This window comes from Podarcis gaigeae (assembly GCF_964106915.1).
Source record: "Podarcis gaigeae genome assembly, chromosome: 10".
Classification (NCBI taxonomy): Eukaryota; Metazoa; Chordata; class Lepidosauria; order Squamata; family Lacertidae; genus Podarcis; species Podarcis gaigeae.
Window position 1 is genome coordinate 12,801,304 of NC_139686.1, and position 14,561 is coordinate 12,815,864.

The window sequence follows — 14,561 nt, forward strand, 5'->3', positions numbered from 1 at the left end:
AAGCCGAAAGCACCAGCCTGAAGATGACGAGTGAGACCTCGTCGAAACGTCGCCTAGACACCCCAACTTTTACACGGGAAGACACCCGAGGACACCAAAACCTGCATTCCTGTACCCGTGAAAATCTACGAAAGCAAATATATATATATATATATATATATATGAATTTTGAAATACCCTGTATATTCTATGCCAACATAGCCAGGGATGGACACATGGCTTAAAGAGGGAGAGAAGAAAGGGGGAGATGGAAGATGGAAGGGGGGGAAGATAAAGAGGAGAGATAAGTGAAGATAGATGAGAAAATGCTTTTTTATCCTCCACTGTGTCTAAAATTAAAACTTGGAGATGGTTGGCTTTCAATGCACAAGGCCAGATGCTCAACTCCCTGAGCAGGTGTGTTGGGGGGGGGGCTAGGTAGAATGGAGGGGACTCCTTGCATTACGGAGCACCTGTATAGCAGGAATGTCAAAGTCTCTGTGTTTAATCTCAAGAAGGTGCAGAGAAAACGTACAGTGTAATCCTATGCATGCCAAACTCAGAAATATTTCCCACTGAGTTCTATGGGATAATCCTAGGTAAGATTGTGGCCTTAGTATGATTATTATTATCATATATCCCACAGAGAACTGGTGTGAGCTTCCTGTCATGTATTATACAAACTGAGCACACGAGAACTAGTGAATGTCCACACATAACACATGGTATAAAAGCTAGCAAACACACAGCACCTATTTCTCTCTGAGCACATTTACGTACTCCACAAACTAAAGCAGTTTTAATAGCCTTGATGATAGTGGAACATGGGGCCAGCCAACAAAACTGAACGTTGGAAGATTCAGGACACACAAAACGACACATTTCTTCAAACAGAGCAAAGCTGAAATGTGGAATTCGCTCATGCAAGATGCCATGAGGGCTACCAATTCAGATGGTTTCAAAAGAGGATTGGATGAGCAGTGTGCCTCTTGAGTACCAATCGCTTGTGGGCTTCCCATAAGCATCTGGTTGGCCACATTGAGACCACAATGCTAGACATAGATGGACTTTTGGACTGACCCACCAGAGCTCTTCTTACGTTCCCTCTCTCCAAGGACTTTGTAGAATGCCTTCATACATACATGAACACTCTCACAGTCACAGGCATAGAACCATAGCTGATGAATAGCATACCAGTACATACTAAGTGCATCAATAAAACTCATTTTATTTTTTTTAAAATAAAAGTCTCCAGTGAGCCCAACAAACTAACAAAAGAGGTTGCTCATTCTCTCTCTGGAAGATGCACTGCTGTGGCGTCCCCCTCTGCCTTATTTCTTCATCAAATATGACTGGAATAATATCTGGGTCTTTTAGGCTAGAGAAGCGGGAGACAGTTATGATGGCTTCCGCTCATGAGATTGAAAAAAGCAGGACTGTGTTCACCCTGCTCCCTTCAATCCTGCTCACAAGCATTCAAACAAGGATGCTCGCTTTTTCAAGTGCCCCTATCTGAATGCCCACAACACCCCTCACCTCAACCATTCGAGATTTGGGGAAATCACTAGACCAGAAGCTCCAGAGTCGGCAGAGAAAACCGTGTATTAGTATTTCTTAGGATTCTGAAGGGAGGAAAAAGTTAAGAACTAAATTCTCCAGGATACAATATTTCGGTTTGTCTGTCAAAACAGAAGCAGTCTTAAGAAGTTTCCCTATGCTATAGTTGATTACCCAAACAGATGTGGGAAATCTGTGCCATATAGCAATCTATTCCTCTATCTCTGGTTTAAGATTTGTTAGATCAAAACTGTAACTCCACACTGGTTGTAAGCGATTATCTGTCATGGTAATCTTCACCACTTACAATTGCAGAGATATCTGGCCTCCAATATAGAATTGAAAAAGCAGCTAAATAAACTTCTGTATAACTAGACTCAGATGCCATAAACAAAAATAAACTAAAATAAAAGTCTCTCCTCAACTCTCCTCCAATAATGAGAGCATTCAGCCCTTCAACAGGACATCCGGACAAAGCAGACATGGACACAAACCCGTCGGCAAATGGAGTCGTCTGCCAGTTGCCACAAGAACTGACGATGTCAGCCACTTAAGCAATATTCATCTAAAATTAATGTCTTATAAATAACCAAGGAGTGTTCTGTCTGCTTAACCTCAAAAGGAAAAGAAAAGATTTTTTTTTTTGCAACTGCTCTCCACCCCTCCTCTCCTTCCTTTCTTGCAAGAGGAAAGAAATTAAGGATGGCTTGACCTCTCCATCGATGCTTGCAGTTACATGCTCTTGGTTGCATAACTGCTTTTGCCTTCCCGTCTTCCAGAGATGTTCCAAATGGGTGCTGACTCAGAGCTGGCGTGAGGGCCAGGCGGGGGCTGTGGGTGGTTGTGCTCAATTGCAAACCCAGGATGGAAGCTTTTCAGCCCAGGGTCTCTACCTTTTTGTTGCTGGGACGGGGAACACACAGTAGGATCTGAAGCAGGCAAAAGGTTCTGCTCCGTTGACCAAGCAGGGGCAGAAAGACGCATTCCTAACATTTATACGAGGCCTGGCTAATCCAGAGGTTCCATACTGCCTGCCAATGATAGGGGCCAAGGTTGCATATTTCTGTTTCCTTCTGAGCCTAAAGAGGGTTCTGAACCCATGGCTTTCTGCTTCCAGCCTCACCACTCCATTGGTAGGACTGAACCAAAATCTCCCCCTTTTGCCACTGGGTGGTGAAATGAGGAGAAGCAAGTTTGGGTGATTTGCAGTGGAGGCTGCTCAATTGGGGTGAATGGGCCCTGTCTCACCAATCTCAGTCTTCCTTCACCTGCTTGCCTCCTTACGTACAACAGGGAGATGATGGGTTCTGCCAGTCATCGAATCTGGATCCACCTATGGTCGATCTCCCTGTCTTCTGCTCTACCAGTTCCAGTGGGCATCAGTCACCACTGGTGATCTGTCATTAGGAAGAGTAGAATTTCATGGGTGGGGTAAATTTACTCCCAAGTGCTTTGTGCACATATCAGCAGAATGTCACCACCATTCTCTACTCCCCACAATATGCATACAAACAGAAATTGTGGAGCATTATGAGTAAGGTGCCCTATCCTCACTGGTAGCTGCCATTCCCCCCCCCCCCCAAGGCATTGAGTGGAGATTGTCTGAACCTCACTACTGAGAAAGGCCATTAGTCCACCTACCCCAATACTGGTCTACTCTGGCTGGCAGCAGCTCTCCAAATATTCAGATAGGAATTGTTCCCACACCCTGATATCTTTTTAGAACGAAGATGCAGGAAACTGAATCTGGGAACATCATGAAGACCATGCAAAGCATGCATTCTACCACATTCCTTGTAGGATCCACTCCTGACCTCCTCTAGACTCCACCCACAAGTCCTGCCTGAGACCCAAATCTTGAAAATCAAAGCTGGCAACCTGTTGGAATCCGATAGGGAAAGAAAGAAAGAAAGAAAGAAAGAAAGAAAGAAAGAAAGAAAGAATAGAGGAAGTTGTTGAAAAACCAAGGGAAATGGGATAAATACAGAAATGGAAAGAGCTTCACCAGAAGATGGGGGTGGCTATGTTTTGAGGCTATTTTAGCATGGAACGAGAGTCATCCCAATCAGGCTGAAGGCTTGCCGATATGAAAAGAGCACAGAAGAAAGGCTTTGCTTGGGCTGCTCCTATTGTCCAAATGTCAAAGAGCTCCTGGGAAGCCTAGGGGTGGTAATAGCTGTGTAAGCAGCTCCTCACCGGTTCCTCCTCAAGGGAATTGTTGGGAAGCAGTGGCGGAGTGGGGTGGGGAGTGAAGAGAAGATGAAACGACTGAGTCCTAGGGTTCCTGCCTGACAGGATTTGGTAAAGGCAGAGTGTGTGTGTGTGGGGGGGGGAGGAACAGACCTATTTGCATACGTGCTTTAGTATTCCAAATGTCTCTTGATGTAATTGAATTGTTGTTTCTGCCTCTATTAATACATATGCAAATGAGCCAGTGTGCTGCAGCTGTGCTGTATTAATCATATGTGTGCTTCTGTCTGTCTGCCCCGCAGGCTCAGGGTCGGAGAGAGGAGGGGGAAGAGAGGGAACACAAGCTCTCTTTAACCTACAAGGAGGTTCACTCATGCAGACAGAGGTCTGCTTGCACACACAGCAGGCCAGAGCCAAGGCAGGGATGGAGCTGCTATGTTTTCCCCACCACCACCCCACGCTCCCCCACACAAGTACACACTGATGAAGTCGGCGAGTTATGCGGGGAGAGCCATTAGCCTCATAGCTGCTTCTCGGTCTCTGCTTTGTAGCCGGATACAGACAGACGAGTGCAAAATACGTTGGCCTCTCGTCACGTTCGAAGTGAGCCCACGTGTACAAGGTGATCAGGGAAGGAGAGGAGAGAAGCCGTGTTGCATCAATCAAGCTTTCCAGCGGTGTCGAGCCAGACAACTCACAAGCAGGGGAAGAAGGGAACGGCCTTCTCTTGTTGTTTGTATCCAGCATTTGGTATTCAAAGGCATGAGAAGACAAGGCTACGCTTGCTAGATCAGACCACAAAGTATGCCTAGTCCATTCACCCTGCTTTCCATAGCGGTCAACCAGCCCACAAGCACGACAAGAAGGAGACAACCTATTCATCTCCATGGCATAAAAACGTAAGACGGCTCTTGCTGGACCAGACCAAAGATCCAACAAGTTCATAATCCTGCTTCTCACAGTAGCTTCTTGGGAATGCATAATCATCCCATGTCCCTCTTCTACTGCTGCTCCCCAGCAGCTGGTATTCAATGACACAGTGTCTTCAGACATGTGCTTCACATTTACCTGTTATATCCATGTCTATCCATGTCCTAGCCCAATCCCCCTTTTAAAAGTCTTCTAAGTCGGCAGCTATCACCACATCTCCTGGCAACAGATGTAGCACAATGCTTTGCATGTTAAGTTGGAAGTTAACTCTGTTCCATGGAGTTTCTTCCCAGATGCATAGGAGCACCAGACTTGAGAGTCAGTGTGGTGTAGTGGTTAAGAGCGGTAGACTCGTAATCTGGTGAACTGGGTTCGTGTCTCCGCTCCTCCACATGCAGCTGCTGGGTGACCTTGGGCCAGTCACACTTCTCTGAAGGCTCTCAGCCCCACTCACCTCACAGAGTGTTTGTTGTGGGGGAGGAAGGGAAAGGAGATTGTTAGCTGCTTTGAGACTCCTTAGGGTAGTGATAAAGCGGGATATCAAATCCAAACTCTTCTTATGTGTGCATGGTGTGGTGTCCTATCTTTTATCTTGTCCTGAGTGCACTGCCCACCTGATGTGACATCCCATTCAACCACAAAGTATGCACAACAGCACTGGTGCTGTTGTGGTTATCACACTGTGCCATTTCCTACACTGATGGCATTTCTGTGTAAGAAAATGGCGTGCCATGAAATGCGCTGAGTGTGCATGTTTCCACTTCATCACCTGGTCCTGCTGTCATGTACACATGGCACATTTTTTGCACATGAGGTGTGAACATTGGTTTTTTTTAATTAAAAAACAAAACAAAAACATACACGGATTTGCCCATGGTGGCTGAAAGATGTTTACCTTTCCTCACCACCCTACTTCCTTCCTGTTTTTGAAGACTACACTGCGGTTGCCTGTAAAACTGCAGTGCATCATGCTCTATCAAAGGCAGACTAGGGGTTTCTTTGCTGGCACATTTACACACCATGGAAAGTAGAAGGGGAAAGGATTTATTGCAGCTGATATATGTTTAGTGGATCAATCAGTCACCAGCTCAAACTTCTGGCTAGTGTTTTTCATCGTAAGAACTAGCAACATCCCTGGGTGAGAACATACTCTTCTTAGATGGGGTAAATCTAGTGGTTCTCTGTATTTATTTTACCTCCTCTTTGCAAATGGCCGCTGACTAGAATCTGGGTGCTCACAGAGCTGTATTTATGATTATGATACTCTATGGCATATTCCTTCTGTCTGGTTCTGAAGGGCAGGTCACTGGCGAGTCATGAGAAGGCAGCCAAGTGGGTGGGAAGGAGCAAACAGGTTGATCTTCTCCATTCATGGCTGGAGGGGAGAAGATTGGAAGGCACTGGAGAGGGGTAAAGACCCATCCAGAACACTTCCCCATTGCCACACACCCATCAGGTTGCCAGACATCCAGTTTCATGGTTGCCATTCCCCCTCTTGAGTCAGTGAAGTGGCATAAGCTCTATCACACATGATGCTAATCCCTGGTGAGCATTGCATCTGCACATGTGGTTTGAGATGACTAACATTCTGTTCCTCCAAGGAGCTGAAGGTAAATGTTCTTCCCCACCACACCCCATTTTATCCTCACCACAAACTTGGGAAGTGGGTTAGGCTGAGAACTAGGGACTGGTCTTAGAACAAAGTTTCCATCTCTCCCATGTCACACATATACAACCATGCCTCAGCACTTTAGAATGATCGTGGCTGGCCAATGGCCACTGACCCATGAGCATATATATGTATCCTTTTCAAAGATGTGTTATTGCATCTATTTGTATGATAGGGATGCTATGAGGAAGGCCAGGACCTCATGCTTGCAGCTGCTGTGATGAGGAGGAAGTGGGGAAAATCAAATTTTAGCATTAATAATGCATTATTTGAAAACACCTAAAAGTGGAGCATGCCAGTAGGTTTTTTTAATATCTCTCTCTCTCTTTTTTTTATTACCATTGCTAGGTCTAAATCCTCAGCTGCTGTTTATGGGCACTGATCCATTAGCACCAATGGAAGTGCATCTATTCCCTACAGCTGGCAAACTGGCCCTTGATCTCCACCAATCCCTTATTTTGGCTACCCCTTGGGCAGAACAGGTGGTGAGCATCTTTCAGCCAATACACCTAAATATAGCATCAGCAATAAATGGGGAGTGCAATGCCCAATCTAGGTTAATATTATACATTTGAGACCAATTTCAGGGGCCAGCCAATAGGAAATATTCATACTATGCTGCCTTGTTAGCTCACTGTCATTATCATCTTCAGCATTTGTGATGTCCATCAAGGAATGTGCATATTAATATTAAAGGAATCTAGTGAGCTAATGGCGGATGGATGCCTGCCATCTTCTGGCAATGCTAATCTGAAACACAGCAGTATGATTATTTATCTGTTATTTTCAGTTTATTTTGCCCAGATGTTTGCTCGCAGAGTGGAAACCCAGTTTTATTTTGGTTTTCCCCAAGCAGAAGTGGACTGTGGTGGTTGTCTCATACAGCAATTAAAGCATGAATCGTCTGTCCTCCTGCAAATTAAGACATTTAGAGGGAGCGGGTGAAGCAGCAGAAAAGAAATCGGAGAAAATGGAGAGAGCCCCAGTGACCGAAAAATCAAGGCTTAATTGGCTTTTGAAGTTGTGCCCTGGCTATTGAATACAAAAAGCAATGCAACATGTGGATTTATTTTTTATCTTGTATTTATTACTGTCCAAGAAAAGCCAAAGTATCTACCCATATATTTTTACATGATGGCTGCATGAGTGCAACTCCCTTTGGATCTTGCTTTGGAAGAAAACTCAGAAGCAACTTTCACCCCACGTCTTATCAGTTTTGCTCAAGGCACAGAGAGTTTTCCACCAACCTTATACACTCAACCAGACAGTGGGCATCTATCATACAGCTTAGCTAGCAATCTGCACTCATGTGTCTGCTGTGTCCCTTGTGGGCGGGCTGTACAGACCCACCCACCTCCCAGCAGATCACTCCTCTCAAACTTCCTTGGGCATTTTGCTCAAGCAGGAACCTCTAAATTCACTTCCCTTATTTTTCGCTTTGGGCAGAACTGTGATGGCAACTCTGCGCAAGACATAGCCTCCCTGGGAATGTGAGTTAGGGCAATCAGCCCCCTTGGAAGCCCCGTGGGAGACAGTGACAATGAGACCTATTAGCTCCGTAGCTGCAACAAAAGACAGCAAAGTCCCCGCTTTATCCTTGTGAAAAGAAGTTAAAACGTAGATGGTATGAATACCAACCCTGCTAGCAAAGCAAGTTACATTCAGTGTACAGTATGCACTGCTACAAACAGGGAGGGCAGTTTAATGTACCTGCTCATCCAGTCATTAGCCTCTCGGCAGGCGGTGCCAATGAGGGCAACCAATTAGTGCTAACTGTGACAGGTAGGACATCGCAGTGGGGGACTCCTGGAGAGAAGAAGGAGAGGAAGGGCTTCAAAACACAGGTCCTCTCAAAGCAGGGGTTGGCAGGGGTCTTTCAACACAGAGAGCATGTGTCAGCCTCGGCACGGAAGCGACAATGTTGGCAATACTCCTTTTCATCCCCTTCCTACAAAAACCTGCCTCGCAACTGCTGTCAGTGCACAAAGACTGGGGGTGGGGTGGGGTGGATTAAAGAGCATCACTGGGGGCAGGGGAGTAATAAGAGAGAAAGTGAAATAGATCAGGTACAAAGCCTTCTTCTGAAAGTTCCAAGAGATGTAATTGAAATCTATAAAGCCATGCGCTGGCTGTGTACAGTGAACAGAGCAGTTGTTTTGCAGACCAACTCAGGGACAGGCAACACGGACTAGAAGCCCCTCAGTTGAGTGAATGGCCTCATCCCGACTCTTTTTGTGCTGTGTTTCTAGACACAGGTCTGGGCTTTAAAGCATCCTGGGGTTTTGTTTTTTTGCCCTGGCACTTTCCCCAAGAAAAACTCACTGTTTACCGCTGACTGCAAACGGCAATATCCAGAAAACCCAAATTGCCATTTGTTCCAATTTAGCATTAGAGAGCGGGTTTTCCTGGGGAAAGGGCAGGGGTGGGGTGGGGGAGGTGCACTGATACAGACCTGTGCCTGGAAAGAGCAGGGCAAAATGTAAGTGTGGATGAGCCAATGTCTCTTGTAGGACATCCGAAGTGAAGAAATGCAGTCAGCTGCAACACCTGCCTCTCAACTTGGTTTAGTAACTTGGCATGCTCTGAACTTATTAACCATATTTAAATTACAATTATATTGTAAATTGCTTTGGGACGCTCCATGGGAAGTGATTCCTAAATGAAACAAGCATAGCAACAATAGGTAAAGGGGTAGAGGGGACCCCTGACCATTAGGTCCAGTCGCGGACGACTCTGGGTTTGTGGCTCTCATCTCGCTTTACTGACTGAGGGAGCTTCCAGGTCATGTGGCCAGCATGACTAAGCCGCTTCTGGCAAACCAGAGCAGCACATGGAAATGCTTACCTTCCTAACGAAGCGTTACCTATTTATCTACTTGTACTTTGATGTGCTTTTGAACTGCTAGGTTGGTAGGAGCTGGGACCGAGCAACGGGAGCTCACCCCATCATGGGGATTTGAACCGCCAACCTTCCAATCGGCAAGCCCTAGGCTCTGTGGTTTAGACAACAACAACACTGCTCTTCAAACAAACCTTTCCACACTACTTCGCCTATTGAGGAAACTATGCACACATGCCATAGATAGAACATATACACATGGTATCTATTATTAATTAAAAATTAAAAATGTGTATATACCACCAGGGTGGTTTAGAACTTCTTAAAGCGCTCAAATGCAATGAATAATTCTAAAAACGAAGCATCGTCATAAACCCTTGGTTAAAACAGCAGTTAGCACAGCAGCAGAAAATGTCACAACACCGCACTTAAAGCAACACACTTAAAAACCATGGAATATATTTTTTTTTAATAAATAAATAAATAAATAACTTCTTCTCTGGTGCCTAAGAGAGAAAGTGGAATAGTTTCTCCACAACATTACCTAACACATCAGACACACTGTCTTAAAGTGGCTAATAGTTGCATTGTTTGATTTCATTTATTTCTCTCCCTCCTTCCTCTCCTCCCACCCCCTGACTTGCTGGGTTCCACCCACTGCCCGCCACTGCCCACCAGTTCATACCCCTGGATCCATCCCAGGTAAACATTCACTGGGGCTGCCCCTACTTCCATGTGGGAGGGATTTCTGCTCCCAATCGTCGTTTTGCATTTTTGCTTGCCATGAAACCAATAACCTTGGCAGAATGCCCCCATTTCCCATTAACCGCTATTATAGGTGCCTTTCTTTTTCTTATCAGAGTTCATAGGCCCTTCAATGACTAAGCCAAGTTCTGAAAAACAGACACTTACTGTCCACTCCTTCTATCACTGACAGCTTTTTTCCCCCCCTTGCAAAAAAGAAAAAAGACAGTGGAAACAAAGCCCTTTTAGATCACAAAACTTTGACTTCATTGCTCGTAATCTAGCCCTGGCTGGAGTCCTCCTGACGCTTCCTTTCCAATCTTTGTGTGACTATTCGCAGCACTTTACGAGGATCGAAGTTATCCCCCAGAAATCATTCCAGGATGAAGGCCGGCACCCACAGCATTGCTTGTTATCCCCCCGATTCTCATGCTGCCCAGAGTATTTGTATCAGAGGCTAAACCACAGTGTTGCTTTTCATATAAAGGCACAATAAGAGGCGAATATATTAACCTCTGCAAGCTTACACACACTGACAGTGCTTTATCTGGCACTCAGCTGACTCAACTGCAGAGGAGATCCATCTCAATTGTCTCCCAGCCTCTCGCCTGCTCATTAAGAGTGACTTATTATGCTGATATTATGTCACACGCTCAGCTCACAGGGATTCTCAGGCTCTCTCACCATGCCAGACCTATTTCATCTATTGCACAGAAAGGCCTCCTTCCCCAGGTCCCAGGACAGCAGGCAAAATCCAGCAATGAGCCAATGGAAGGCAGATCCAATTAACTCCATAGGTCTCTCAGTAGGTCTTGTTGAAACTACTGGAACTGTGATTTAGCTGGCTATTTTTTGGGGAGGGTGTCTTCTAGGTTTGCCAAGGTGTGGTTTTGGAAGGTGTATCCAGATCACAAGGTTGGTTAGCTATACAAGCATTTTCTGAAAATGTCACTTTGTTATGATTCTGAATAACCGTTGAACTAGTTTGCATGGCAAAGGAGGAGGACTGAGGATGGAGGAATGCCATATGATATGCTCTACAATGGCACCAAGGATTTGTGAATTGGCAGCATCATGCGCTGGCGGTAGCATTAATCACAGACTAAAAGAAGCAACAGTCATCTGTTTGGGGCCAACGGCTTTCAAAAAGGCCTTGAAACTGCCCGAGTCATGTGTACCACAAAGGTACCTTTAGCATGAAGGAGACTATTAATTTAACAACTGTTGATCAGTGACTTTGGTATTCCAGGACAGAGGTCCACAAAACCCCTTAATAAATTGGTTACTTAATCTTAGGTTGTCCTGCCTCCCTATGACATCACAGCAGTTAAGCCAGGGGTAGGAAACCTCTGGTGTGTGAGGCAATCTTGGCCCGCCGGGGATTCCAGTTTGGCCTGTGATGCCCTTTCCTCAAAGCCACACTACTTTTCCATCCGTTGACACCACTCTGTAATGTCAGCTGATGGGCAGGTGTGTAGGGTTCAACTTGACCTTGGCTGTGCAGTTCCCCAAAGCACACTGGCACAGGCAGCCAATACACCAGGATCTAACCCCTGCTGTTGAGTTGGGCTTAAATCTAGCACAGTTTGGCGAGATTTGATGCAAACCCCTGCTAAAATAAAGGAAGAACCTTTGTTTCAGTAACTTCTTGCTGCCTGTGAGGTGCTCCGAAGTGCCGACTTTGGGACTTCAAAATGTGAAATCAATTGTGATGTCAGGTGATTGACATTGTGACATTAGGTGTGGGGGGGTGGGAATTGGTTTGCTTTTTGTTTAGGGAAGCTTTTAATGTTTGATGCATTTTAATATTTTGTTGGAAGCTGCCCAGAGTGGCTGGGGAAGCCCAGCCAGATGGGTGGGGTATAAATATTATTATTATTATTATTATTATTATTATTATTATTATTATTATTAATCTTTTGCTTCTGTTCTATTATGGATCTGGTTTTCTCATTTTGTATTTTTCTGTTGTGAACTGTCCTGGGATCTTTGGATGAAGGGTAGTATACAAATTTAATTATAATAATAATGGGAACTGTGTGCCTGAAATTTTATTTATTATTTACTCCTCCTCCTCTTCCTCCTGCTCCTCCTCCTCATCATCATCTAGACTTATATCCCACCATTCTTCCAATGAGCTTTAAAGGCAGCATGGATTGCTCTCCCACTCCATTTTATTTTCACAATGGCCCTATGAGGTAGGATAGGCTCAAGGATGGTGACTGGCCCAAGGTAATGTGGGGGATTTGAATTCTCCCAGGTCCTGGTCTGATGCTCTAACCACTACAAATATATATTTATATTTGTATAAAGTCTTCAGGTAGTTGGTTAGCACAATGCATTCTGGACTTGTCCTGCTAAACGTGGCATTTTGTTGTAACCGATCCCGTAATCGGGATGATGAAGGGCAGTTTTATAAACCAAAAGAAGGAAAGGAGAAAATAAGTAAATAAGTAGCTAGCTTATCTAATTCAGCCCCAGCCTCTAGTAGTCAAAAGCACATGGCCTCAAAGACAGATGCCTCATCCGCAGCTCTTATGGCCTTTGCTGGGTCCTAGGGCATGGTCTGAAGTCGTATGATGTAGACCCCTTGCTGAAGGTAAGTGGGTTTGTGCTTGGTCCGCGTATGTCTGGAAGACCCAGTGTGTCTATGGAAGACTGCCTTGGAATCCTGCACATGCAAACCTGAGTCCCGTCAGTGAAGCAAAGGAGACTCTAAATGTATTCTGGCAAACAGCCATCAACAGACCTATCCTCCTTAATGTACAGCTGCATGCTCATCACATTATACCATAGGACTTTCCCCTGAAAAATCTCAGGAACCGACAAACAGAACTACAATTCCGAGCACTGCTAACTCCAGTTCCCAGGATTGCTTAGGGAAAGGTTGCATGCTTTAAAAACGATGGAGTGAGTCCGAGCTCCTTAGAAAACAACGGCCTTCACCTCACCTTGCAGCAGTGAATCTTGTAAATCAGCGACTCACGTGTGAAGCACTGCTTCCTTTCGTCCCTCCTAAGCAAACAACCACGAAAGGCTCTGAGGACTAGTGTTCTGAGTGGGTGGTAAGCATCCCTCTCTGTCCCCTCTACTTTACCAGCAAGTCACAGTACCTTTAAACCAGGGGAATGGGTGTGGGAACGGCACTTTTGAAGCCCGCCCTCTCCCAGGTGAAAAGAAAGCTACTTCCAGATGTAGATTTGTAAATGAAAAGGGTGGGTGGGGGGTGTGCCAGACAAAAAAAGGCGGGGCGCAAAAGAGAAAGAGGGGGAAAACCACATTGTGTGTGTTTTGCAGGGTTGGAACGGGAGAGAAAACTGCTTTCCATATTTATTTAACCTTTGCCTCCTCCGTCATTGTAGCCGGACTTACCTGCAGTTGGAGAGGACCTAAGCCGGGGGTTGCCGCGGCAGCAGCTGCCATGGTTGTTGGGATCAGCTGAACAGGGTAAGGGTCACCTAAGTAAGAGAATAATAGAGGCGTCAGCACCTTTTATCCACTCTCCACCTGTAAATTAAACTCCTGCATTCACCCTTTCCAAAAGCCTCCTTTTGTGTGCCTCGCAGAGGCCTAATGAAAAGCTCCATTGTGAGGCCTTTTACTAACACTCTTCACAATTCTGGCTGAGAGAGGAATGTGAATAAAAGGCGCAGGCAATTAAGGCGGAAACCTCATCCTTTTTCATGATGTATTTAGGGAAATGGGGAGGGGGGAGGGGAGTGCACACTGATCAGAGGGCTGAGCTTCCAGAGAGAGAGAGAGAGAGAGAGAGAATATATATCTACAAAGGAGAGAAAAGGAGAAAAAGAAAACAGCGCAACCTTGATAAGATCGCCATGCCGGATTGGGGCGTGGGGGGCGAACCTACAGGCTGAGCCGAAGTAGGAACTTAACCAAACAGAGGGAAGCTAGTAGCACTGACACTTAACACACACATTGCCAGTGTTTGGGAGATGCAAACAGAGCCCCACTTGCGTAATTGGAACACTATGCTCACACCAAAGATCGTTACCTAAGTCCACCCCTTATATCTGTGTCTCAAACCCCATTTTCATTTAATACTGTCCTGCACTGGCTGTTGGAAAAAATGTAATGGGAAAGCCCTTGCACTATGGTTACCAGATTTTTTTCAATGAATCCGGGGACACTTTTTTTTTTTTTAAAGCTGAGTAGCAACAGGGAGTCAGTAGTGGGGATGGTGAGGCAAAAGACCCTGGGCCCAAGCACACATGCATATTGCATAAAGGTGCAAAGCCTTTCTTTTGCACTCTGTGAAACATAAATGAACAGTTTTTTAAAAAACTGGGCAACGGCATACTGCCCGCCTGTGACCCCCGAGCCTTCCCCGATCTCCTGCCCCCTTCCCCCTTTGTTTTGACAGATCGGGGGAGCCTTGGGAGTCACGGGCGGGTGGCCGTTGCCCAAGAGGGGCACAAGGCGTGTGGTTTCTCTGCCAGGCAAGGTGCAAAGCCCTTCTTTTGCACCCTGTGAAACATAAATGCGCAGAGTTTTTAAAAAACTGGGCAACGGCCGCCTGCCCGTGACTCCTAAGCCTCCCCCATTAGTCAAAACAAAGGGGAAAGGGGGCAGGAGATCTGTACCACCAGACATCCCAGGTTCCCCTTTGGCAGTGGCGGCAGCAGCAGCAGCAGCG

At 45.8% G+C, this 14,561-nt stretch overlaps 1 protein-coding gene across 19 annotated transcripts in view; it reads right to left on the reverse strand.

Annotated features, from left to right (window-relative positions):
* The window catches only part of SOX5 (SRY-box transcription factor 5), a 769,299-nt gene that overhangs the window by 105,215 nt on the left and 649,523 nt on the right, over positions 1 to 14,561 (reverse strand). For all 19 annotated transcript variants that reach the window (XM_083700221.1, XM_083700226.1, XM_083700235.1 and 16 more), the window contains one exon: positions 13,280 to 13,365. In XM_083700221.1, the coding sequence (XP_083556347.1) occupies positions 13,280 to 13,365 (86 nt within the window). The remainder of the gene's footprint in view (positions 1 to 13,279; positions 13,366 to 14,561) is intronic.